Source organism: Prunus dulcis, chromosome 2 (genome assembly GCF_902201215.1).
Source record: "Prunus dulcis chromosome 2, ALMONDv2, whole genome shotgun sequence".
Classification (NCBI taxonomy): Eukaryota; Viridiplantae; Streptophyta; class Magnoliopsida; order Rosales; family Rosaceae; genus Prunus; species Prunus dulcis.
In genome coordinates, this window is record NC_047651.1 from 25,020,979 (window position 1) to 25,044,965 (window position 23,987).

Here is a 23,987-nt window from a genome sequence, read left to right on the forward strand (position 1 = left end):
CTCAGGAGGGGTTCCTGATTCTAGGGAAAGAATTTACTTTCAGAGTTTACCTGAACAGAGAAAGAGACAGAGACAGATAATTGCAAGAACTAAACTACTGCACAAGAAACAGACAGAAGCCAAGCCACAATAACCATCCAAGACGAAGACAACTACTTGAAGCCATTAAACATTCGACGACCAACATTTTTTAGAGTTGTCTTTCGTTTGCTGATTTCTTTTGTCAGCAAACGTATCACAATGTCTCATGATCCAATATCTCTCTAATTCTTCTGGTTTTCGACCTGGAATCCGACCAGCTATTAAATCCCACCTGAAACCAAGACAGCGAAAAGAAATTTAAAAAAATTCACACCATGGTATTTTTATATGCAAACCTCCATAACATTAAAAGCCAAGATAAGAAATATTGTTGCATCTCCAGATTCAAGCTGTAGAATTCATGCTGGATGGATAGTTTCACGTGACTTGAAACACAACTGTTTCAGATATCTTGTTTTGCAATAACTGCAAGGAGATAATTAAGGACACTCTTGTATATATGGATCAAGGATTTAAGGTCAACTCTCGACTGTTGGACACAGGACGGAAATATTTAAAGGTAGCAACGTGGAAGGCAGCTGGGGTTTTAGAGTACAATTAATGTTCGGAACAGTAAAATCTGAAAGACGAAGAGACAATAGAAAAGACAAACTTTACAACTTGAGATGGAAGTAAAGTTTGGAATTTGGGATGTAAGTGCTTTTTCTTTTTGTTTTTTCGATTAACCATGTGCAGAGTTTGCTGTGCTGCATGCTATCAACTCCATATTTGTGTAATGGCTTAGATTATTATTATTATTATGTAAAATGAAAGATACTAATAATTTGGATTTGGAAATAAATAAGTTATTACCTGGGCCCAACGAGCCTATACATTCTATAGAGGAGATCTTCTTCTTGTTCAGTCATGTTTATGAATTCCCATTCATCGCTAATAACCTCTGCCCGAGTAGATGGGAAAGCAAAAGGACATCAAATGAAAGTTTCATCAAACAGACAAACTTTCTTACAACTTAAAAAAGAAGACAGACAAACTTACTTAATTAGAAATGAAAGTTTGTTGGAAAGCGAACATAAAATGGAGAAGGAATGAAGCACCAACCGTCAGACTCAGAAGTGGCGGTTTTGGGTCGTTTTCGACGACATCGGTCCATGGTCTGCGCTAGAAACCAGACTGAACAAGAAAGGGAAATGGAGGAGAAAGAGAGGAATGGAATAAGGAATGGGAGAAATGTAGTAAATTGGGTTGCGCTTGTAACTTGCTAGTATTATATATATGAGTGTGGAGTTCGAAGAAAGAAAAGGGAATATATATCTCTTTGATGTGGAAGCCACAACCACAAGTTGCTGCTGCCCCCAACAAACTACAAAGTGTGTTTGTTGACTCGTAGGCTTGTAGACTTGTAGTTGACAACACAGAGCGCAGAGAAGAAACAAGGAAGAAATGGCAATGGGGAAAAAGCCTAGATATATATATATAAACTTGCCTTGCCTATCTGCTTTGTCTCCAAAAGGCTCATTCATCTCTTTACCTTTGTCATCATGCATGGATGATGGATGACGGAAGATGGATGGATGATGGAACACTTCTCCTCTTATTTTACTATTTGTTTAGCAGCTCAGTAACCAGCCAACAAATAGGGTAAAATTTCCATTTTTATTCTCTCTTTTTTAAAATTCCTTTGTAAAAAATAGAAAAGGAGATTTATTATTCTGTCCTTGGATCCATTCCATTTCCATAGCAATAAATATTAACTGCTGCTATTTTCACCCACCTGTCTTATTTTTCCACCCACCTTATCTTTCCACCCACCATATAAATTTTTAAAAACACAATCTTATTTTTCCACCCACCAATATTCCTAAAATACCCTTTTAATTATTACCTCATTTCCTCTCTTCTTTTATTCTCTCTACTCACGTCTTCTCTCTCTCTCTAACGGCCCACACATCTCTCTCATTTTCGCTGTATCTTATTTTCCATCTCTCACGCTTTATCTCTCTCGGTCTCTCATGTTTACTATACATCTCTCTCTACCTCAATGAAAACCACACCATCTCTCAAATCAAACTTCCTCTGGTACAGCAAGACTTGTCCTTCTTCCTCAAATATTTCACCATGTATACACTCTTTATCACATCTTCATGCAAAATATCCCCCACCAAATCATTGCATTCCTCAAAAACCAACGATCATTAACCCCCAAAGCCTTCTTCACCTTCTTATGCCTCAAAAAAATTCTCAACCAAACTGGTTTTGTAAGGAACGTTCTTTGTGCAATCAACAAAGCCCAATCGTAGAAAGTTTGATTCACCCCCAAGTTTTCAGATTTTTAATTTGTTTAAGAAAAAAAATCAAAGTCTAAGAAATACTCATCTCTCAATGCTGTAAGTAATCGTAAAGATCTTAGAAATTCTATTCAAAGAGGATTTCCTTATTTTTTTGCCAAGATTGTTCTCTTCAACATTGATTCTCTTGTTGTTTTCTTCTTCATAAACAATTTGATTGAATGAATATAAAAGAGAAGAAAATTATTTGAGAATTAAGTTATGAGCACTGAAAAGTCATAAGAGGAATCATGAGTAAGGAGTTGTAGCTTTCTTGTGTTCTTTTTCTTTCTATCAAACGATAGGGTTTGTGAGAACTTGAGAAGTCTACGTCTTCTTTTTTTTCTCTATTTTTTTCCTTAATTCCTTTTAAGTCATTTTACAATATAATTAAATTTATCTTTAAAAATTTAAAAATAAGATTGGTGAAAATAACAACACTCTAAATATTAGATATATTGGGCCCAATAAAATACCGTCATTTAATTAAGAGCAGTGTGCATTAAATTAGACACTTGGAAATTTTTGATATAGAAAGTACATAAGCAGCCAGCGGTCACTTCAATGGTATTTTAGTCCTCACAATAATGTTGTTTGTTTTTGGGTCACATGCATCTTCTTCAATAATTCACACAGAGGAATTTTCAACTTTTGTCCCTACACTATTATTATATATAAAGTATAACACAAAGGAATTTCGAATGGTTAACAAAGAAAGGCAAAGGTAGTTGCTTGCTTCCTTCCAAGTTTCCATACTGTGCACTTGGTACTATATACGACAGTGTACACCAGCATCAACATCCATCTATTCTACGACAACAATTCGGAACTAAACCCCTTTCTAATCTTCATACCTGTAGATCAAAAGTGACTTATTATTCCCTTTCAATTTTGAGTCAAAGCTCAAGCCAAGTGTGAGTTGGGTTGATTGGTCATTGAGCCCAAAGTTTTCTGGGTGTGCACAAGGACGAACTCATTCTCATAAACCCAAACAGAAGTTATGGGCCCAACCACAGCCCACAACAACAGCAAGGTTTGTTTTTTATTCTTTCTAAAATTGGAAACAAATTCTAGACTCTCTTCTAGGTAGTAGCACCTAAAAAGGCAAACACCAATGAACATGAGAATAGGCAGACATTAAATAATCAGCAGTAAGCAGCAGGTGTTGCAACACAGAGCGCTTAATTGTTGCCACACAAATTCTTCTGAATTTATACCAAGTGTGTCAACTGTTTATGCAGCATCTTGAGAAGATAATGATGAATTTCTTTTCTTATCTAAGCCCCTCTAAATCAAGTCCTGTATCACTTGAAGAACATCTAAAATTATAACTGAGACTTTCGCTAGTCATTTAATTTTACTTTTTATTGTTTTCAAGGATCCAATTTAAAGTTAAGCAAAGAAAGAAAAAGGATAGACAGTGTGAGTTTGGTCAATGAGAGTATGTTTCATAAAGACAATCGAACTGAACAATAGAGTTTGTATTTGCTGTCAGAAACTCCAACGTTTCATAAATCAAATTACAATGAGGATGGGTATTGTCTTCTACAGAGAACACATGAACTTTCCTGTTCAGCTCAATCCAACTACATCCAGGATCCTTTTTCACTTCCAAGCTTCTCAATCTCTCCCTTGCATTCATCTTTGCCCCCCACTTTCCCAGTACTGCATATATGTTAGACAAAATTATATAAGCGGATATTGGCCTGGGATCCAAACTAAACATTTTCTCAGCCACCTTCTCACCCAGTTCCATGTCCATCCAGAACCAACAAGCATTTAGTAGAGCTCCCCAGATAACCCCATCTGGTTCCATCGGCATCTCATCGATAAACTCCATAGCTTCTCGTAGACGACCAGACCTACCAAGAAGATCCACTATGCATGCATAGTGTTCAAGAGTTGGGTTTACTCCATAACTTCCTTCCATCATGTGGAAAATTCTCATCCCTTCGTTGACCAGACCAGCACGACTGCAGGCAGACAGAATCCCCACAAAAGTAGCAGCATTAGGGATGACTCCTTGCTTTAACATTTGCTCAAACAGCAACATTGCCTCAGAGCCAAGCCCATACCGCGCATACCCGTTAATGAGAGCTGTCAAAGCCACCACATTTGGTGAACGAATGCAGATAAATGATGTTTCAGCATCCTTGATGCTTCCACATTTTGAGTACATATCTATTAGGGATGTTCCAACATACACATTCGATTGGAATGGTGTCTTAATCAACTGGGCATGAAGTACTTGTCCCAATTGAAGAGATCCAAGGCATGAACAGGCATGAAACAGAGCAGAGAATGTTGATCTTGTACGGTCAATTGACAATCTGTGCATTGTCACATATAGTTCCAAAGCCTCCTCATGCTGATGATTTTGAATGTGACCCGAGATCATGGCATTCCATGTTACAGGATCCCTTTCCCTTTTCGTTTCTTCAAAAAGCTTAAAAGCCTTATCAATGTCCCCAATCCTAGAATACACAGAAATCATGGTATTTGAAGAGATCATAGTTCTATGCTTCATATTCTCAAACAACCTCTTCGACTGATCAACTTGACCACTCATCGCATAACCTTTGATCATCAAATTATATGAAACTGGATTCTTTTCTTTTAGTCTACAAAAAATTCTTTCTGCATCTTCAATCCTATCCATCAATACAAGCCCCCCGATAAGCGAATTTGAAGCATTTAAACATGGGTTTTCTAGTCGATCATAAACTCTCTTGGCACAATGAACAGCCTCACTATCACAATAAAATTCTATCAAAGTACCACAAATGGATTCTTCAAATTCAAAACCATACTTAATCAAAAGTCCATGCACAGCCTTCCCTGCACACAGCACTCCCAATCTCCCATAAGCCCTTATAACACAATCCAACGTAAACTCATTAGGACCCACCTCACCACTCCCCCTCATCCATTGAAACAACTCCAAGGCTCTCTCACACCCATCCTCGTTCTTAGCGTACCCTGAAATCAACGTAGTCCATGCCACAACATCCCATTTCGGCATTTTTAGAAACAATTCCATAGCATCACCCATCAAATTACATTGCACGTATCCCACGAGCATTAAGCTCCACAACAACTCATTTCCACCACGCAGCTCATCAAAAACCCGCTTAGCATCCTCAATTTTAAGGCAATTAGAGTAGAAATGCAAAAGAGAGCTCCCCACTAGCTCAAAACACTCCGTCCCAGTTTTCAGCACCGAGCAATGCAACTCTCTTCCCTCACTCAAAGACCCTGAACGCGCGCAGACGCCAAGAGTTGTCAAAAAGGTCGTTTCATTGAGTCTCACATTGCCATGATGCATAATCGAAACCAAAGATAGAGCCTCACTGAATCTTCCCCACTTTGAATACCCCGAAACCATGGCATTCCATGAGACGACGGTTCGGATGGGCATTTCGTCGAACACCTTCCGAGCAACATCTAGCTGCCCGCATTTGGTGTACCGAGTTATGCAGACGTTGGTGGAAACTATGTCGGAGACTAGAGTGTTCGCAGGTTGATAAAGGGTCGACAACTGTTTAACGTTCTGTTTCCATCGGCTGCGCTTCCATGTTCCCACCATCAGCATTTTCAGTTGAGAGAGAGGCGAATGAAGCTCGACGACGTCGTTATACCGTAACTCCTCTCACGTTCTCTCTCTGTTTTTCATTTTTTTCGTTTTTTCTAATGATAATGATCAGTAAGTGATTGCATGATTCGTATGAGAACCTCGTGTCGATCTAAGTTCAGTCCCCAGCAGCCACGTGTCGTTGATTCCTTATATTAGAAATTCCAAATGCAAGCGCTTCATGCACGAAGACACGTGCCCCCTTGTGATCTTGCCACTTACACAGTTTCGCTCTCGAATCTTTTCAGTCACTCGTTCTCTCAGTCTCTCAACCCAGAAAACAAGAAGCACAAGAAGAACAAACAGTCGCACGAATTTCTTTTCTTTATATATATATATATATATATTTACTTTCTTTTAATTAATTTCCTTAGTTAAAATGGTGAAGCTGGCGTCGGCTCGCGAGGTCCGAATGTACGGGCCCCGGATGGGCCGGAACCGGGCCGAGTACATAAACGCGGGGCTCTACGTGTTCGCGACTGTAGTGCTGCTTGGTGGGTTTGTGGCTCAGCTGTCGAAGGAGCCCAAATCAGGCCTGGTTCTGATGCTCATAGCCTTGGTCATAATCTTGGTGGTGAATTTGCATGATCTGGTGGCCCACCTTGCCATGTTCGACTACTCGATGCCGTTGATGGAGCTGGACCTGCAGCTGGCGCTCGTAGAGTTCGCTGTTCCGGTGATTCAGGCTCTGGGCTCCGTCCTCTCATTCTTGGGCATTCTTTTCCTTCTAATTCAGGTTTATACATATATTAATTAATTGTTAATCATTTAATTAAGAATGTGATGTGGCATTAAGAGTGCAGAGAAATGTTGCAGGCAGAGAAAGGGTATGGCTACTCTAAGTTTGAGAGGCATGCGAAGAACATGCTTATTGCTGGCCCTGTTTTGTGGTTGCTGGGTTCGATCCACAACTCGTGCCAAATCTATGAGAGAGCGGATGGGCATGTCCAAATCCTGCAACAGAGCGTGCACATCCCCTTCTTGATTGGCAGTGTGCTGTTCACAGTCGGTGCAATTCTCAACACCCGAGAGCAACATGATTTGTTTCGTCATGGCCTGCAGCTACTGGTAATTGTTTAACCTCATCATTAATCCATTAAACATTGTTATGTCTAAGTAAATTGCGGTTATGAAATTGGTCGGTTTGGGATTGCTTTATTAGGAAGCACTTTTGAGTATAAGCACTTGAGTTGCAAGAACCTTGAAATTTTTGTTAAAATTGAAGTGATTCCCAAAAAGCACTTTCGTTAGTTAAAAAGCGCTTTTAACCATTATAGAAGCACGCCCAAATAGGTTAATTGATTAAATTGTGTGTTCGTCGTGCGTGTGGGCAGGGTAGGAATTGGGTGTGGTTGGGGACCGGTGGCAGCCTGATGTTCCTGATTGGAGGATTGGCAAATGTGGCGAAGGTGTTCAAGATGCAACAGATGAGTGATGGGCTGAGGCTTGAGAAGCTGAGGGGAGGGGCACAAGAGCGGCTCGTTTATGAAAGGGAAGGCCATGTTCCCCTGATCCTAGAAGATCAACGGAGGAGATCAAACAGACCACCTTATCACGATGATGATGATCATCATGTGGAACCAAGTGTAGTAGCACCACCAGTACCTCCCACCCCGTACAAAGATGTTCTTGTCGGTCCCACCACTTGAATACATACTTATACTTTATAGTATATGTTGGCTCTTGTGCTTCAAAGTTTTTTCTTTTCTTATCCTACTTTTTATGTCATATCTTGTGCACAGAAACTGCATAAATTCAGTGAAAAGTAAAAAAGGATACTGCCTTGAGAATCACAATTTGCAAAAATAACTCATTAAAAATACATAAATAATTTTTTTTACACACACATGTCACATTGCTATTAGCAGGATTGTTTGAGTTTTGAAAATGTCAAATGAGAGGTTACCTTTGACAACCAATATCTCATTGAGGAACAGTAAATAAAACTTAAAAAGGGATTTAGAGAGGGACGTACCTACAAGGCTGTACTACAAGCAATTTTTTATTTTTTATTTTTTTTCCTGAAGGACCTATTTGAAAGAATTAGCCTAAAAGTAGTGAATATTGCTAATAGAATTTAGTCCGGTGGAAAATGGGCTGACTAATGTTCGAATCCATGACACTTTAGTAATGTGTGTGAGAAATCTGCCTTCTCTTTTATAGTTTGGACTATCATTTCTATTTATATAAAAACCTAAAAGTAATGAATGGGCCGCTCGAAGCCAAGGCCCAACTAAAACTTTGGCAATCCAGAATGGGGTATGAACATATTTAAAACTTTGGGTTATATCTTATGGCCCAAAATCTCAAATAGCCCCCACAGTTTTTTCGCTCAATGCTCTTACCAATAATTTTACCATAAAAATTTACTATATTTCTCGAGGTAATATATCGAGTTTTCAGTTCTCTGTATATCTATCTTCCTTCTCCTTTTTTATTTTTTATTTTATTTGTACGTTGTACTAATTTTAAGTGGACTGTGTAACACGCGTGCTCAGTCTCAGGAGCCCTTACGGCCATAACGGTGATAAGAGCCTTTTGTCAGCCCTAATTTACTTATTCACAATCACAACGTTCGTCTCAAACAATCGAGGTTTTACTTCCTTTGAAATTTTCAGGTAACCATTTCCTCACCTATAATCCTTTCGATTTTGGCACCTATTTGCCCCAAATTTTAATTTTCTGTCTGTAATATGCTTCTGTCCATTTTGTTTCAATTCTCTATTGCCTCTTCGATCTCCTCCCCTCTCTGTATTGCAGAAACGCATATATTTATATGATTGTTTGCTTTTCTAGGATATTTATGCGCTAAATTGCTGTATCTTTCGGAAAAATTTACACTTATTTTTTACATATTCTCGTAATTTTTTTGAAGACATAGGTGTCATTCTCATGACGGCAATTTCCCTACTTCGATTTGCTTACGCATATTATTTGTATGCATTGTGTACACAAATTAAAATTTGCCTATACGTATTACGTGCATTCAATATATATAATAATATATTCATCATATTTATGTCGTAAACAATAATATGGGCATGAAGTGTAGGTTTCCTTTGTGTGTAATTAAGATGAAGATATATTGAGTTTGTGCTCTTGTGAAAGTGTGGTAGATTGAGGGACTGAATATTTGTGTGGTGTTGTTCTGTAGGTGAAGGGTTGGTTTACTGAATGGCTTCTGTGTCCAGTCAGCCACAGTTCCGTTACACTCAGCCACCATCGAAAGTTCTTCATTTGAGGAACTTGCCGTGGGAGTGCACAGAGGAAGAACTGATTGAACTGGGAAAGCCATTTGGTAAAGTTGTGAACACAAAGTGCAATGTTGGAGCAAACCGTAATCAAGCTTTTATTGAATTTGTGAGTGTAATTTCATTTTTTTTTTTTTTTTTTTTTTTTTTTTGGGGTCCATTTTGCACATTTGTCATATATTTTACTGATAGACATTTTCCTTCAATGCTTGTTTCATGAATGTTTTTAGGCGGATTTAAATCAAGCTATTGCGATGATATCATATTATGCCTCATCTTCAGAACCTGCTCAAGTAAGGGGGAAAACTGTTTACCTACAGTACTCCAATAGGCAAGAAATAGTCAACAACAAAACTGCTGCGGATGTTGCTGGAAATGTACTGTTGGTAACAATTGAAGGTGATGATGCCCGCCTTGTCAGCATAGATGTTTTACACCTGGTAAGCAATGTGCCTGCTTCCCTGTTTTAGTTAAAGAGGTAAACTTGTCAGTATAAATATGTTAGCGTTAAGGTATTGTGTTTGGGTTGTAATTTGTCTTGTTCTGGGATGTTTTTGTTTGACATAAATGTGAATGGATCAGCAGGCCCATTTCAAGAGAAAATCTTCAATGGCAGCTTAGTGCATCGGGAGAAAGAGCACATGTGTGTTTGTCTCCTTTCTCCTTTCTTAACACTGCCTCTTTCTTCCCTAATCTTCCTCCTCATGATCCTGATCCTACCACTCTAATAGTTTAGAATGTTTTCATTTCTTCTCTTGTGCATCCTTCTATCCCTTTTTTAAATTTTCTGTTGCTTTGTTTCATCAGCATGATAGTCTCACACCTTTATGTTATACTACGTCTCAAGTGTTTAATTGCACTCTGAGTGTAAGTCTATCCGGCATGGATACTTTTAAGTCTTTATAGAAAAGTGGATACATGGTTTAATGATGTCAATTAGAAGATTAATGAAATGGCTCTTATTCCTTTAAACTAAAAACTGGAATTATACGACCCCATGGTTATCCATATAGGGTTCCTCAGTAATTATATTAAATTATATTTTGTAGATAGGATAATGGTTTTACAGATACGTTGGTTGAAAGATTAAGGTGCCTCCATAAAATCAAATATCATTCTTGCTTTTTAATAGCTAGAAAACAAGTTTTTCTAATAATCCCGTGTTTTCTTCTTTTGGGGACACCCATTTCACCCCAATAGGAAGTCCTAACAAGCAGGATGTGGTTGGAATATTTAAGTCTTTGGATATTCTGTAGGATTTTTGGTCTCTTTAGTTTATTTCTATAATTTTCTACTAGTCCTATGTCTTCTGTGAGTGGGGATACACATTTCACATTAACTCAGCACAAGTGTGGTTGATCTCGAGCAGGATAGTCTAAGCATCTCCCTAGTGGCTCTGAAATTTTTAGTTAGTATATTCCATTAGTATGTTGTATCTTTAATGTTAATTTGTAGCTTCCATTCTTCTTCATTCACATGTAAAAGATGTTTTTCAAAGATAATGTAATCTGTTTCTGTTAGATGTTTCCGTAGTTCCTGGAAAATGAAATTTGGAGGTCTATTATTATCCCAGAATGATTCGTAGAGGGATTATGTCTGAAAGTTTTTTTCTAAAGCTGGTAAAATGTATGGCTTCTGTGTATCTTTCTGAATGTTTACTAGCAAAGCAGGTATTTTCAGCTTTTGGGTTTGTGCACAAGATAACTACTTTTGAGAAGACAGCAGGATTCCAGGTCTATATCAGTTAATCTAGTTCTGAATTTCTAACTGGCTTCCATTGGCCTTCGGAGACAATCTCATTTTGTATTTTTCTTCAGGCATTGGTGCAATTTTCAGATGCAGAAACTGCCACTTCTGCAAAAACTGCACTGGATTCAAGAAGCATCCCCAGGTGACAGTTGTATTAGTTGCTTGGCATGGTTTCAAGTCTAAGATTAAGTTGTTCGCATATGTAGGAGCTAGCCACCTGTTGGTTATTAGGGCATGAGTGTTCTGTCATAATTTTGACAGAAATTTAAACTTTCTAAGCATGTTCTTGTACTATAATTTTTAAAAATAAAGCAAAATAGTTCTCGCAACTAATGCCTCGTTGCGTGATACTGCTAAGTTAGGCCGTTAGATGATATTTGGTGATGATGGCACACTTTCTGCTTGTATTCGTTTTTATATGCGTGCAATGTGCCTGCATAATGAACTTCTAACTTTTGTTCATTCGGTATAGGTATCTTCTACCTGACCATGTGGGACCGTGTACTCTCAGGATAACATATTCTGGACACACAGATTTGAGTGTGAAATTTCAGAGCCACCGAAGCAGGTAATCACATGTTCTTTGTTCTTTTCCTTGGGAATTATACCTAATGTTATGTTGCAACCATCTATGCTTGTATTTGTTATATTTCCTCTCTTGTTGGTTATTAGTAAAACCATGAGTACCTTTCTATTAAGAAAATATAAAATCTGCTTTTTAAGTTTTACTTTTTAAACTGTCTTTGTCTCTTTGTTGGCGACTACTGTTCTCACTTTTTTCTGATTCAGGGACTACACTAATCCTTACCTGCCTGTTGCTCCATCAGCCATAGATGGAAGTGGTCAGGTAATGCATTGAGGGGGAAAAAAAACTCTTATTAGATTATTCATGTGGCAGGCAGACATTTATGTACCAAGGCCCCCTTATTGATTGAGTAGTCACTTCCCAACCTTGGCATGCATGTAACACAGTAATGTTTTGTATTTGTATGAGGTGTTTTTGTACTTGTATGAGGTGTTTTTGTACTTATTGATTTATCATTGCAGATTAGTGTGGGCTTGGATGGGAAAAAGCTAGAACCTGAGAGTAATGTGCTTCTTGCATCTATCGAAAACATGCAGTATGCTGTCACCTTGGACGTTTTACACATGGTATGTCCGATTAATTTTCTCAATTGATTGTTTTCTTAGTTAACCATTCTCATTTAGTTAAAAGCTGATCTTTATTTTCTTTTTCCTGCCATTAGGTCTTTTCTGCTTTTGGGCCCGTTCAAAAGATTGCCATGTTTGATAAGAACGGAGGGGTTCAGGCTTTGATTCAGTATCCAGGTACCTTTCTGATTACTCTATTTCATGGTTTTCAAAATTGGACTGGATGGGCTGGTCTTACCTGGTTGATCGGTAACCAGCCAGCTGGCACGTCCATGGTTGAACTTAAGCCTTACTGATTTCGAATTTAGGCCTTGATGATTTCAAACCTAAGCTTCAATGATTTCAAACCTAAGCTTCAATGATTTCAAACCTAAGCGTCAATGATTTCAAACCTATTTTTAAGCCGTACTGATATCAAACCCAAGGCTTACTGTTTAAATATAAGGTTGTTTATCACCAATGTACATGGTGCCATATCTGCATGGTACTGTGTTGTACAATTCCTATAAAAGTAACTGCCGATGATATATTCAACTAGATAGTAATTTAGGTAATAATTATGTTATGGCGTGCAGATGTTCAGACAGCTGTAGTTGCCAAGGAAGCCTTGGAAGGGCATTGCATTTACGATGGAGGGTTTTGCAAGCTTCACATCTCATATTCACGCCATACTGATCTCAGCATAAAGGCAAGTTATTTGATTAGTCATTTGCACTTCTATATTATATTCCACTTCTCTTAGGGTTTTCTTTTTTCCTTCGACTTTCCCCATGATTCCGGGAGACAAGCTCTGCCTAATGTTCTGTGCTTACTGTGCTGATTACAGATCAACAATGATCGGAGCAGAGACTATACAATCCCAAACATTCCAATTGTGAACTCACAACCCTCAATCCTAGGGCAACAGCCAGTTCAGATGATGTCTCCTGCAGTGCCTCAGTATAATGGAGCTCAGTTTGCTCCAACCGATCAGGCTGTGATGCCTCAACCTTCTGCAGGGTGGGGACCGACGGTTCCAGCAGTTCCTCAGTCTGTTCCCCTTCAGATGCATAATCAACCTTACATGCCACCTGGAACTTTACCTCTACCTTCTCAAATGGGCCCTGGCATGATGCAGAGTGGTGCACCGCCTGCAACTTTGCCTCCATATCACCGTGGTCATGTGCAATAACGTATCCTCTTGTATTGAATTTTGGAATTCGCTGTCTTAGTTGTCATCTCACCGTTCAATGGAACACGCCTCTGCATATACAAGGAGCATTTGAATGAGGGAACTGCTCATATGTGAAAGCAGCAGCCCCTTTTCATTTTCTTGAAATTTTGATAGTGAGATTCTGTAAAATTAATAGTCTTCTAATACTGGATTTAGTCCCATGACTCTGTTACTTACTCTCGGTCACTTATGGCACTTTGAAATAATATAACTTATTAGTTTTAATTTGATTGTTCATGAAAACAATTTTTCTGCAAACGAAAAAAAAATAAAATATATATATATACAGTTTTTCTCACCAGAGTGCATCGTCTTTTATCACGTATTTTAGTTCTGAATTTTTCGTCGTAAAATTAGACTGATGTTATCATGGAGGATCTAAACCAGACCCAATAAATACGAGTTCTATTTTTCTTAATACAAGTTAGCTGTAGTCTAAATTAATTTGGATTTTGAGAGGTATGGTAAACCATTCATAATAGAAGATGGGAAGACATATTTTCTTTATTAATTCTTTCACAAATTGTTTACTTTTCTTTTTGTTTTTCAATCGAGAATCGGCATTTATCTTTATTTAACTGACGTGGCAAAGATATCCATCCCCTGTCCGCACTAGGATTAAGCTTAAACACCGACCGTTACCAAATAAATAAATAAATAAATAAAAAGCTATTAGCTTCTATTTCCTATTAGAAAAAGAGAACAGAGGCGCTAATGTATAAATAGAGGCCTGGAGCTTTCTTTGCTTAGCAGTTTGCATGCAACAACACATACCATATAACAACCCGTTCTGCGGCCTTTCATCTCTGTAAGTTATTAATGAAGCTCTAGATCAATCTAGGCCTTCAATTTGCTCTCTTCTTTTCGTTTATCTTTAGTTGTATTGGTTCTTGTCTTGATGTTCACAAGAAACTTACTTTCTGTATAAAATACCATGTTAATGGTTGGGTACCTTGGAAACCAAGAAACTGATACATCAATTTTCTACTTCTTTGATGCTTTTCTTGTATGTTTGTTTTTCATTTACTTGTTTTTCAACTGTTAAACTATTAGTCAGAAATCTCCATGGTTTTCTCTCTCTTAGTACAATGGAGGCTAGTATAATATGTTTTGATTCTCTTCTTGTGTGTAAATTTTTCGCCTTCTAATTGTGCTTCCACCATTCTTTATAAAATCTGTTGGTATATATATTATCAAACAGATTAAATTCGAGGAAAATTTGTGTTTTCGGACATTCTGGAAGAATGCATCAAGCAACAACTTATAAGTGATTAATATGTTCACGTTTAGCTTGCATCAATCCAGACTAACATTTCTTTTCACATTTGGCTTGCAGGTTTGTGAAGTGAAATAGTGGTTTTTAAACAAGTTTAAGTTCAATATTAATTAGCAGTTTGGGAAAGATGGGAGCACTCAGTGACGAATTGGACTTTCTTCAACTAAGGCAACAACTGAAACAACGCATCAGAAACAATCATATGAAGGAATTGGGTTATGCTCCTGAATCCTCGGTTAATAAGAACAAATTACTTTCCGACGAGTAAGTTTCAGGTTTAGTTCTACATTTCGATTCAATACGATGCCTTTTTTTTTTATTTATAACTTTTAAATTTATGCATATGGTGCATTTATCTTTGTAGTTCTGGATCTTTCTTTGGCCCATCGCAATCTGTTATTGCGCAAAGAGTGATTGAAGAAAGCAAAGCATTCATGCCAGAGTTGAGGAATTTGGCATCTAAGGTCGGAAATTCCCATGATAAGGTATGTTTAACAGAGAAACTGATTGCCACATTAATATTATGCAAAAACCTGTAAAACCATGTTTCATGTGTGGTTTTTCATTTTTTTTTTCCAGGGTAACAAGAAGCTAAAGAGCCCAGTCTTAAGCACGACCAACGCAAAGTCTGGTTTGAGATGTAAAAACCTTAAGGAGTCCCGGGATTATTCTTTCTTACTATCGGACAATGCAGAAATTCCTTCAACTTCAAAAGGAGGAGAGCCTCGACTTGTGAAAAATTCTCTCTCCAATTCAAGCAATAAAAGAAATCCGGGTTCTGCTATACACAGAGCTTCTTCTTCGACAAATTTGAAATCCGTGAAGAGGCAACATTTGGAAGAGAAAGTTCAGTCACTGCCTGCAACAAGAAAAAAATTGGAACAATCAAAGAAATTGCATCCTCCTACGAGAGCAAAACTGATGGCAGACAATTGCAAAACAGCCTTGAAAACATCACAATCTTCAACAAAGCCGAACATAAAACAAGCAAAGCATTGTCTTGAGCCCGAGAACACAAAAGTAAAGCCAGAACAGAAAAGCTCTTCCTTAAAAAGACCACAATCTTCAACAAAGCAAAACATAAAACCAGCAAAGCAAAGTGTTGAGCCCGAGAACACAAAAGTGACGCCAATACAGAAAAGCTCTTTCTTAAAAAATCAGGTTCTTCCTCGCCCGCTCACATGCATTTAACATTAATTGTCTACTTAATTATATTTCTTTCCATTTTATCTGTTATGAAGCTCTGTAACTAATGAATACATTGCCTTTGTTTGCTTTGAATTTATGTAGACCAAACGCCATGTGGAGGATAGTTATGATGATGACAATCTTGACATTTCCTCTGTGATCAAAATGTTTGGGTTAGATTTCTTCTCTCTTTGAGCTTTGATTTGCTTTATCAATTCAACAAATAATAGGCCAATTTTATTTATCTAACATGATATGATGGTCGTGATTTTTCAGACCTAAACGCAAACACAGAGAAGATGATGACGACGACGATGACTGTGCCATGGTCTCCAGCTTTGCTGATATTATGAGAGAAGAGAGGAAGAGGTGAGTCACTGATCAAGTTTATCTGCTGTTTACAAATTTCCCATTAAATTTATGTCGTAATATGTAATTAGATTTGGTCATGCTCGTGTCATTATGTACAATAGTCATGTTTTGGCATGTTTTAAGTGCAAACCCTAATTCAATGCGGCTCCGTTTTCGCAGTGCAAAAATTGCTAGGAAGGAGGATGAAATAGAGCGTCTCCGGCTTGAAGAAGAAGAGGAGGAGGAGAGATTAAGAAAAGCAAAGCAGCAGAAGCTGAGAGAGATTAAGAAAAACTGATATTGCATTCGGATATGGGATTTCATATTGAAGATATTTGGATTTCTAATTCTTAATGTAAATTGTATAGTTGATATAAGAATTGAGACGTATTAGCTAATTCAAAATAAGATGGTGGAGAAGAGAAGTGAACTTAAATAAATGCAACTAGAAGCAAATATACAAACACAATCTCTCTGTGCACATATACACACAACCAAACTCACATCACCAAGAACAAAACCCAGGGTTTCACATTGAATAGAACCTAGTCCCTCCCCTTTTTTTTCTCTACTTTTTCATTCATGAAGGGGTTACAGAACATTTATGACAGCTGTGATTTTTGAGCTCCTTAAGACAAGAAACTTAACAATATAATTTTGGACTGACAGAGAAAAAGGCAAACAAAAATGAAACATGAGCGTGTAAATGTATGTGAAAATGGAAGTGTACTACTGCCTGTCCGTCTCCAAAACCTCCGAGATACGAAAGCCTCGGAAGCTTCATCCATGGCAGCCTCTGGCTTCCACCATATGTTCTCAGTTCTAGTTTTCAGGGCCGATCGATTGGCTCAGTGCGGTCCTGCACTGCAAGCCGCTCTGAGACATCACAAAGTGATTTGAGATTGCACTGGATCAAGGCTTCCACAAAGTAGCAGGTCTCATCCGTAGTGTTCCCTTCAGGCACGTCAACCACAAATGACTCGATCACCACGGTCCCTGGTCTTCCATCAATGATCTCTGGATGGAGGGAGATGATGGAAGAGTAGTTCTGAGGATAAAAACCCGAATAAGAATTCAAAGACAGGGTAAACTATGTTTATCCTGATTGTATAAAAACAGAACAAAACAGTCAACAGCCAGAAAGAAAGCTCGATATCTGCCTACTAAACTCCAAAGACAAGGACTTCAGTCATGTCAAGTCAGGAGATTTGCTGATAGCAGGATCAGCTTTTGTCTCATAGGCTTGTCAACAAGCCCACTTTAGTCAACATGGCAGTGCCCTCATTGCACATATCGTGAGGATGGCATGGTTAAGCCCTATAATTACAAGTATCAGAACTAAAATCCATAAACATCTTTTAAATGTCATTCATCGAGCTAATAACATTACTTCTCAACTAATCATATTTACTTTTGATTATCTGAAAAATAGTTAACTTGTACGACCACCATAAAGTGCCCAATAAAGAGAAAGGTGATGATTCCCGGATCGGACAAGATACTTGAATCAGTAGGATTAATGTCAATAACTGGATGCTAGGTACCAATTTTCAGATCTTTGAGATCGATAAATGAAATAATCAAGATACATGTTAATTTTAGTTTTACAGCACCAAAATTGAAGCCTGGTTTTTAGAAATCTCTTTTTTTTCTCTTTTTCCCTGAAAAGTTTGATCTGATTAAGTCCGACAGGGCCAGAAACTTCATATTAAAACTTTGAGAATGAGATAACCTGTAAAATTGTCTGCTCAGACACATGCAATTGAATAAAAGGAAAAGAGAACTATGTGCAAGATTATAACAAGGAAGAGTCTCCATACCCTAAGTCTGTGATCCCCACCGATAATTTTAATGCTAAGAATATGTTCATCATCATCAAGAAGTTCCAATCTTTCAGTACTAGTAGTGGCAGGAAGCCCAGACTTAACATCAACTTCTCTGAGACTTCCAATCTCAAGATTCCCCTGCACCACACACCTGCTGACAAATGGCTTATACTTTTGCGGTTGATCAAATCGTCTTACCAATGACCAAACCTGATGAAAGAAAAGAAAAAAAAAAATAACTCACATTCTAAAAAGGGGCAAAAACTGTAGGAATATACTGCTAATAAATATTTACATATCAAATCTCCAAAGAAGTAGCATTTGCACCCAATATCTGTTACAGGAAAAAAAAATAACTTTCGGTTATCCTTTGTTTCACAAACTAATTCTCAGTGAGGATGCCTCTAGGGCACACCCTATTCGTCCATTTGGTTGGAAACAGAACATTAAGAAGAATAGTAATAAACATTTCTAAGCTTTCTCTAAGTAAGCCAACTATTGCATGTTAATAATAACGAACATCAGGAACAGTGATAACAAGCAATTGAAGTTTTCTTTCTTGTTTCTATTTTCTCCTCAAGTTTCTCTGCAACTGCATACAGTTAGAGACAGTGACCTCATCGATCTACACCATAGATTAGTGTAGGCAGACACATTAATGATCAAAAGAAATACCACAGATCAAAATCAGATACACTCGAATCCAATCACACATGTCATAGACAAACTCTAAAGAACAAAAACAGCAAACTCCCAATTCCGCGTACAGATTACCCAACATCTAACTGAAACCACAAATCCCTATTTATACGAAAATCAACAGATACATACTTATATAAACACACAAATACACACACACCTCCTCCCTATACGTGACATATATGATATTAACATATCACCAAACGACCAATCTCAGATCAAACGAATACAATAAATCAAAAGACTGGAGCTTCATAGACAGACATATAAATGTACAAAAGCATATATCCCATACATATACATGTAGAGAGAGAGAGAGAGAGAGAGAGAGAGAGAGAGGTACAAGATGAACAGGGGCTTTGATGTGCCTGACGAGCGTAGAGGTACACTGATGGTCTTTGGGGTCGTGCTTGTGATGCCTTCGAATGTATTCACCCACAATCCCACCAAACCCTGTTCCTCCTCCATTCTTATTCCCATTCATTTTCTTCTTCTTCTTCTTCCTCTGCTTCTTCTGAAACGATAACAATACATTCAATTAAACCACACAAAAATGAACGACCTTGCCAAAAAAAAAAAAATTCAATCATGAAATAAACTGACCAATCAAGCACAGACTTAGCTCCACCTTTCGTTTTCCGTCTGCGCTCTGCAATTAGGAGCAACAACAACAACAGGGAAGAGTACAGCTGAATACGGATTGATTCGGAGAGAGTCAACTCGGTTCGACTCGGTCAAACGTTGTAAGTGTGAAAGAGAGAGTTAGGTCTCTGAGAGAGAGAAGTATATGAGACTCACCGCCATAGAAGAAGCACCTCACCTCAGGCCTCCCAATCATCCTCATCACCTATCTCACCTTTAATAATTTATTATTACTTCAACCAAAAAAATAAAGAAACAAAAAACTCCCCATTAATTAATTAATTTGCAATTTGTAATTACTTTTGTTTGTTATTGCAATTTGCTGCAATAAAATATATTTTTCCTGTCTAACAAATGCCCTTTCTTTTGAAGCATAACTATGAACATGCCATTCACCTGTCTGTTTCTGCGGGTTTTGTGTTTTTTCTGACTAAATTGTCACTCCGCTGCTTCTTTATTTACACCTACCATCCACACAACCATTTGGATTAGAGAGGGGATTTGGTCACACGTGCATAGCTCTTGACCGGTTGAGTTACAATTCTCTTGTTCATTATGGAGTGCTATGAATTTAATGATTTGTCGTTAGTTAATGTTCTAAATATGAAAGGCAAAAGAGTATTTATATAATATTTTAAGTTTCAATAATCCAATCCCCTCTCTCCTAATTCAATTCATCTTAAGTTAAATTAATGCTTACTATTCAATTCTATAATTAATTAAGAGTGGTGATTTTTCCACTACTCTTTTTTCTATTTTACATTCTCTTTTGTATTTTAATACTTATATTTCTATTTATTTTCAAACCAATAATATATTTTTTATTTGGTTTAGCTTCATTGGCCTTGTATGAATAATGTTTATATAGTATTATACAACATATTACTACATGCTCAACACTAGCCATGATCTTCTTTTTTAGTTTTTAACATCACAATTTCTGTTTGTTTCAAAATAAGTAACTGTTAGATGAGTTAATTTTGACTTCGGAAAACTATTTTTGCGTTTTCTTTTGAGATATTTAGTGATATACCCATTTCTAGCACTAATATTATAAATAAACCCTACACAATTGAATTCCTATAAACAAACTCAAAAAAAATCCAAAAAATGATAGCTAGCCTTATTGAATTTAATATTAATTATTAAATTACTTTGATGCCCTATTGAGTGCTTTGGGTATTTTTATGAGATTTTGAGGTTGGGCTTGTTTTAAGAAATTGATGGCAGTTTTGTAATTTATAAAAAGTTAAAAGCTTTTTTGTTATGTTGTAAATAGGCTTTGGGTGTGTTTCTAAAGTTCATTTTATATAGGGTATTTTTATAATTTGGGCCCCCATATTGAGTATAATAGTGAATCTCCCTTTTCTTTTCTGGAATAATCAAAACTCAAAGAAAAGCTTGAAAGTCAAGGTACGCTTAAGAGCACTATTAAGACTTTTTTTATTATTTCGAGGTGTTTTTATTTATTTAAGTAGTTGCTCTCGAATCTTCTGCATTATCGTTATTTGTTAATAAATGAGATGGGTCCCGCAGGGCCCAAGGAAGGCCTTCTCTTTTGCACGCGCTTGGTAGCTGGCGTGCAAGACACTCTAAAATGGCGGTCCCGCGAAGCCGAATTTGTAGATGTAAGTGCACGTGGGATTCATGTAGCGTTCAGCGCAGACTTACCTGAAAAGGCCGGGGGCTGTGGAGTCTGTCTGGAAACGGCAAAGCGCAAAAGAAAGAGGGCAGCATGTCTCTAAACAAAGATTCGAGAGTAACAATGACGCGCTCACAAAGAGAATGCGGAAGGTTTTCTTTCTCGTTACTCGGGGTTGGGGAAGTGTGCGTAGAAGGTCAGCTGCATCGTATGCACGTGCACGTGAGAATAGTAGAAAAAAAGCCAACTCTCTATTTAATTTACGTGAAAAAAGTTGTCGAGTGTTGGAGTGTGGGTCATGGGTCATGGGTCATGGGTTATGGATCATATAGAAAAGAAAAAAAAAAACAAAAAGCGACAGTGTTTTATTATTTGGCAAATTGGCATGGGGGTTCATATGAAAATTGATTGGGTTGGCTCTTGGCTGGCTTATTCTCTTCAATTCAAGCCTTTTGTTTTTGTCGGTAGAAACTAAAACGACCTCGTCTGACTTTTTGAACTCCATGTCATTCTTAATTAGGCTTATTTTTAAATTTTTGTATGAAAATGACTTTGACACAAAATGATAAGGCAGTAAAACAAAACGATTCATCAAGAGAGAGAGAAATTTGCGATGCTTTGAAATTAGTTGGCGGTTGGGGGTTCGCAGTTCGTTGCTACGGTTGCAATTATTAAAAAAATTAAAAGATGCCCAAATCAGGTTTAGCAAAAGGGATAAATTTATGGTCATTATTTTCATGGAATTACTGTCTTCTTGTTGCCAATATGGTCTGAGCAACCTGTGCAAACAAAACCCTATCCTATATAAAATGGTGTTCTTAGTATCCAGACACACAGCAACTTAAAATATGTTGTTAGTATCCTCCTTCCTTCCTGCTTTCTAGCTAGCTAGTTAGGCCAACATATATATATATATATATATATATATATATATATATATATATATATTGGTTGTGATTGTGGAGAAAGTTGGACCAAACCCTTTTTTACCTTTAACTTGAGACACTTGTCAGGTTCTAAATTCCACACTAGTAGTGTTGCCGGGATTCAGCAACAATGCAAGGATGCAGCAACAATTCTAAAACGACATCTGTCAAGGATGCATCAATTATTGAGCAACGCAAGGAATAATTTATATTGACTCACTCGGCACTGGCTACCTACCTATAATAAAAATATTAATTGGTGATTCTATTGAGCAACACAAATTATGCTATGACATGGATCCGTTACTTATGTGCGATATTATTAATTCTTGAATGGAATGAGGAATCCACCTTTGATATATACAAGAAACGGACACATAAGTTTTAGTTAATTAACCTAATTCACGTCTACAAAATATTACTCTTTTCTACATGCATATATAATATATAGCTCCACGAAGGTGACCAACATATCTAGATGCTTATCGGCAGAGCTAGTTTTACAAAACTAATTAATTTTAGGCAAAAAAAGAATGTGGAATATAAGATTACGTACACAATATATAACATGAATTGGAGCACGCTATGTTGTAGCTGCAGCCAATGAAAATCAACCATGGTTGAAGTGATCCGTACTCTCACAACGGTGGAGTATCAATTCTTGGATTTTTATAATATCCAATTATAAATTGTTAATGAGGAATTCTTGGTATATATATATGCAGTGTGACAATTAATAATAAATTATATAATTAAGCAGTCACACAAGTCCATCAAGGCAGCTGCCAGCAGCCCACTAAGACATAGATAATAATTTTATATATGAATGCCGATTGGTGCAAAGTGCAAGGCTGAGACCTTTTCTAACTCAACTCAATTTTAATATAGGATAGGAGCTTGCTTTTCTGACTTAAATCAGTTTTCCCTAGAAAAGTTGCACACTTTTTATTTATTTATCTCCCTTTATATATGTCATCAAAGAAAAAGAAAAAGAAAAATAGGGTTTGGTGTGGCTCATGATCTTGGACTGCTAAGTCGGGTCCCCTGTGACCTGTCCAACATCAATATTTAAGAAATATCTCAGCCAAAAGTAAGTTTGTCGACAGAGAAAACTTGGCAACTTGGATGCTACAATTTAAATCAGCCAATAATTATTTGTGCAAGAAAGAAGCTTAATTTGTCGGATAAAGTTAATCCAAACTATTAATTGGATCATTAGTTCAAAAGTTTTACATTATTCATCCAATTATACCATTAGAACAACTGTTGGATGCCTTATAATAAAGAAAAGAAACCCGAGTTATGTGGAAAATGACTTGATGAGAAGATGATATAAGGCTGCAGGCTGCAGCAACATTAATTAATGTATCCGTGACAATTTCTAAGAAATTAGATAAGTTGTGTGTGTGGTTACTGACTCATTAGCAGCTACAGACCAAACACAAACTACATAGAGAATTGTGGCGGATTGCATGCATGCATTTTCTTCAAGAATCAAGGCTTTTTTTTTCATCCCTTGATTGATCTGTGTAGCCCAAAATGTAAAAAGGCGAAACAAAACAAACTCAAATCCTCATCTACACGGCACTTGATCATTGACGAGGAGTGTTGACTGTTGACTATTGAGCAGCCCCTCGGTTGATCTGGACATATACAATTAATCTTGGCATTATTATTAATTCATAATGTTGAATATTATATTGGAACATAATTTTATATATATATGCAGCTGCAGGTAAATGTGGAGTAAATAGATGTGTGGTTGAGAATAGATAGATAGATGGATAGATGATCTACATCACGTTTCTCCATCTACCTTCAAATTAAGTCTCATCTTGTGATTCAATCTTATCTTTTGCTACCTTTTGGTTTTGGCCCGTGACCTTCAAACTTTGGACACGGAACAGAACAGAGCTGCTTGGAATTGAATCATATGCTTTTCTCATTTTCTGGTATTCTTGTTATGAGTTTGGGTTTTGAAAGCAAAATTCCTGTTGATTCAATTCAATATTCACTGCTTCTTGCTTGCTTATGAAGCCCAATAAACCTCTCAAATCAAGGACTTCACATCT

At 37.2% G+C, this 23,987-nt stretch overlaps 6 protein-coding genes across 7 annotated transcripts; 3 read left to right on the forward strand and 3 right to left on the reverse strand.

Annotated features, from left to right (window-relative positions):
* Window positions 1–115: 115 nt before the first annotated feature.
* Window positions 116–1,389, reverse strand: LOC117617794 (transcription factor TRY). The gene is made up of 3 exons (XM_034347353.1): window positions 1,144–1,389; window positions 895–982; window positions 116–313 (listed from the first exon to the last, which is right to left on the reverse strand). Exons 1-3 carry the CDS (start codon window positions 1,193–1,195, stop codon window positions 166–168), a joined length of 288 nt encoding a protein of 95 aa, XP_034203244.1. The 5' UTR covers window positions 1,196–1,389; the 3' UTR covers window positions 116–165.
* Window positions 1,390–3,801: 2,412 nt separating this feature from the next.
* On the reverse strand, window positions 3,802–6,281 carry LOC117618455 (pentatricopeptide repeat-containing protein At1g06140, mitochondrial-like). The gene has a single exon (XM_034348020.1). The coding sequence runs from the start codon at window positions 5,959–5,961 to the stop codon at window positions 3,802–3,804; it is 2,160 nt and encodes a 719-aa protein (XP_034203911.1). The 5' UTR covers window positions 5,962–6,281.
* On the forward strand, window positions 6,266–7,790 carry LOC117617810. The gene is made up of 3 exons (XM_034347372.1): window positions 6,266–6,736; window positions 6,817–7,068; window positions 7,335–7,790. The coding sequence occupies exons 1-3, from the start codon at window positions 6,380–6,382 to the stop codon at window positions 7,647–7,649; spliced, it is 924 nt and encodes a 307-aa protein (XP_034203263.1). The 5' UTR covers window positions 6,266–6,379; the 3' UTR covers window positions 7,650–7,790.
* Window positions 7,791–8,355: 565 nt separating this feature from the next.
* On the forward strand, window positions 8,356–13,590 carry LOC117617809 (polypyrimidine tract-binding protein homolog 2). The gene is made up of 11 exons (XM_034347370.1): window positions 8,356–8,618; window positions 9,155–9,360; window positions 9,482–9,691; window positions 10,922–10,984; window positions 11,069–11,142; window positions 11,473–11,568; window positions 11,790–11,847; window positions 12,048–12,152; window positions 12,248–12,329; window positions 12,728–12,840; window positions 12,979–13,590. The coding sequence occupies exons 2-11, from the start codon at window positions 9,175–9,177 to the stop codon at window positions 13,321–13,323; spliced, it is 1,332 nt and encodes a 443-aa protein (XP_034203261.1). The 5' UTR covers window positions 8,356–8,618; window positions 9,155–9,174; the 3' UTR covers window positions 13,324–13,590.
* A 537-nt stretch (window positions 13,591–14,127) lies between these two features.
* LOC117618456 (protein SPT2 homolog) lies at window positions 14,128–16,559 on the forward strand. The gene is made up of 7 exons (XM_034348021.1): window positions 14,128–14,173; window positions 14,702–14,905; window positions 15,006–15,126; window positions 15,221–15,802; window positions 15,932–16,002; window positions 16,106–16,198; window positions 16,361–16,559. Exons 2-7 carry the CDS (start codon window positions 14,769–14,771, stop codon window positions 16,476–16,478), a joined length of 1,122 nt encoding a protein of 373 aa, XP_034203912.1. The 5' UTR covers window positions 14,128–14,173; window positions 14,702–14,768; the 3' UTR covers window positions 16,479–16,559.
* A 37-nt stretch (window positions 16,560–16,596) lies between these two features.
* Window positions 16,597–19,561, reverse strand: LOC117618929 (abscisic acid receptor PYL8). 2 transcript variants are annotated; one of them, XM_034348706.1, is made up of 4 exons: window positions 19,334–19,561; window positions 19,049–19,219; window positions 18,001–18,216; window positions 16,597–17,228 (listed from the first exon to the last, which is right to left on the reverse strand). In XM_034348706.1, the coding sequence occupies exons 2-4, from the start codon at window positions 19,187–19,189 to the stop codon at window positions 17,010–17,012; spliced, it is 576 nt and encodes a 191-aa protein (XP_034204597.1). In that variant the 5' UTR covers window positions 19,190–19,219; window positions 19,334–19,561; the 3' UTR covers window positions 16,597–17,009. The 2 variants fall into 2 exon arrangements, with proteins under 2 accessions (XP_034204597.1, XP_034204596.1); XM_034348705.1 differs by having other exon boundaries at window positions 19,309–19,561.
* Window positions 19,562–23,987: the final 4,426 nt, after the last annotated feature.

What these genes read in the sequence shown, in the direction of transcription:
- LOC117617810 (XM_034347372.1), top strand. Translation starts at nt 6,380, where the DNA reads ATGGTGAAGCTGGCGTCGGCTCGCGAGGTCCGAATGTACGGGCCCCGG. An exon ending in TTCTTTTCCTTCTAATTCAG is followed by an intron (nt 6,737 to 6,816) that starts GTTTATACATAT and finishes GAAATGTTGCAG; the next exon opens with GCAGAGAAAGGGTATGGCTA. An exon ending in GTCATGGCCTGCAGCTACTG is followed by an intron (nt 7,069 to 7,334) that starts GTAATTGTTTAA and finishes GCGTGTGGGCAG; the next exon opens with GGTAGGAATTGGGTGTGGTT.
- LOC117618929 (XM_034348706.1), bottom strand. Translation starts at nt 19,189, where the DNA reads ATGAATGGGAATAAGAATGGAGGAGGAACAGGGTTTGGTGGGATTGTG. An exon ending in TCAAAGCCCCTGTTCATCTT is followed by an intron (nt 18,217 to 19,048) that starts GTACCTCTCTCT and finishes TTCTTTCATCAG; the next exon opens with GTTTGGTCATTGGTAAGACG. An exon ending in GTGGGGATCACAGACTTAGG is followed by an intron (nt 17,229 to 18,000) that starts GTATGGAGACTC and finishes TTTTATCCTCAG; the next exon opens with AACTACTCTTCCATCATCTC.
- LOC117618455 (XM_034348020.1), bottom strand. Translation starts at nt 5,961, where the DNA reads ATGCTGATGGTGGGAACATGGAAGCGCAGCCGATGGAAACAGAACGTT.
- LOC117617809 (XM_034347370.1), top strand. Translation starts at nt 9,175, where the DNA reads ATGGCTTCTGTGTCCAGTCAGCCACAGTTCCGTTACACTCAGCCACCA. An exon ending in ATCAAGCTTTTATTGAATTT is followed by an intron (nt 9,361 to 9,481) that starts GTGAGTGTAATT and finishes GAATGTTTTTAG; the next exon opens with GCGGATTTAAATCAAGCTAT. An exon ending in GCATAGATGTTTTACACCTG is followed by an intron (nt 9,692 to 10,921) that starts GTAAGCAATGTG and finishes CTAGCAAAGCAG; the next exon opens with GTATTTTCAGCTTTTGGGTT.
- LOC117617794 (XM_034347353.1), bottom strand. Translation starts at nt 1,195, where the DNA reads ATGGACCGATGTCGTCGAAAACGACCCAAAACCGCCACTTCTGAGTCT. An exon ending in CGCCACTTCTGAGTCTGACG is followed by an intron (nt 983 to 1,143) that starts GTTGGTGCTTCA and finishes CTACTCGGGCAG; the next exon opens with AGGTTATTAGCGATGAATGG. An exon ending in TATAGGCTCGTTGGGCCCAG is followed by an intron (nt 314 to 894) that starts GTAATAACTTAT and finishes TCTTGGTTTCAG; the next exon opens with GTGGGATTTAATAGCTGGTC.
- LOC117618456 (XM_034348021.1), top strand. Translation starts at nt 14,769, where the DNA reads ATGGGAGCACTCAGTGACGAATTGGACTTTCTTCAACTAAGGCAACAA. An exon ending in TCTGTGATCAAAATGTTTGG is followed by an intron (nt 16,003 to 16,105) that starts GTTAGATTTCTT and finishes GTGATTTTTCAG; the next exon opens with ACCTAAACGCAAACACAGAG. An exon ending in ATGAGAGAAGAGAGGAAGAG is followed by an intron (nt 16,199 to 16,360) that starts GTGAGTCACTGA and finishes CCGTTTTCGCAG; the next exon opens with TGCAAAAATTGCTAGGAAGG.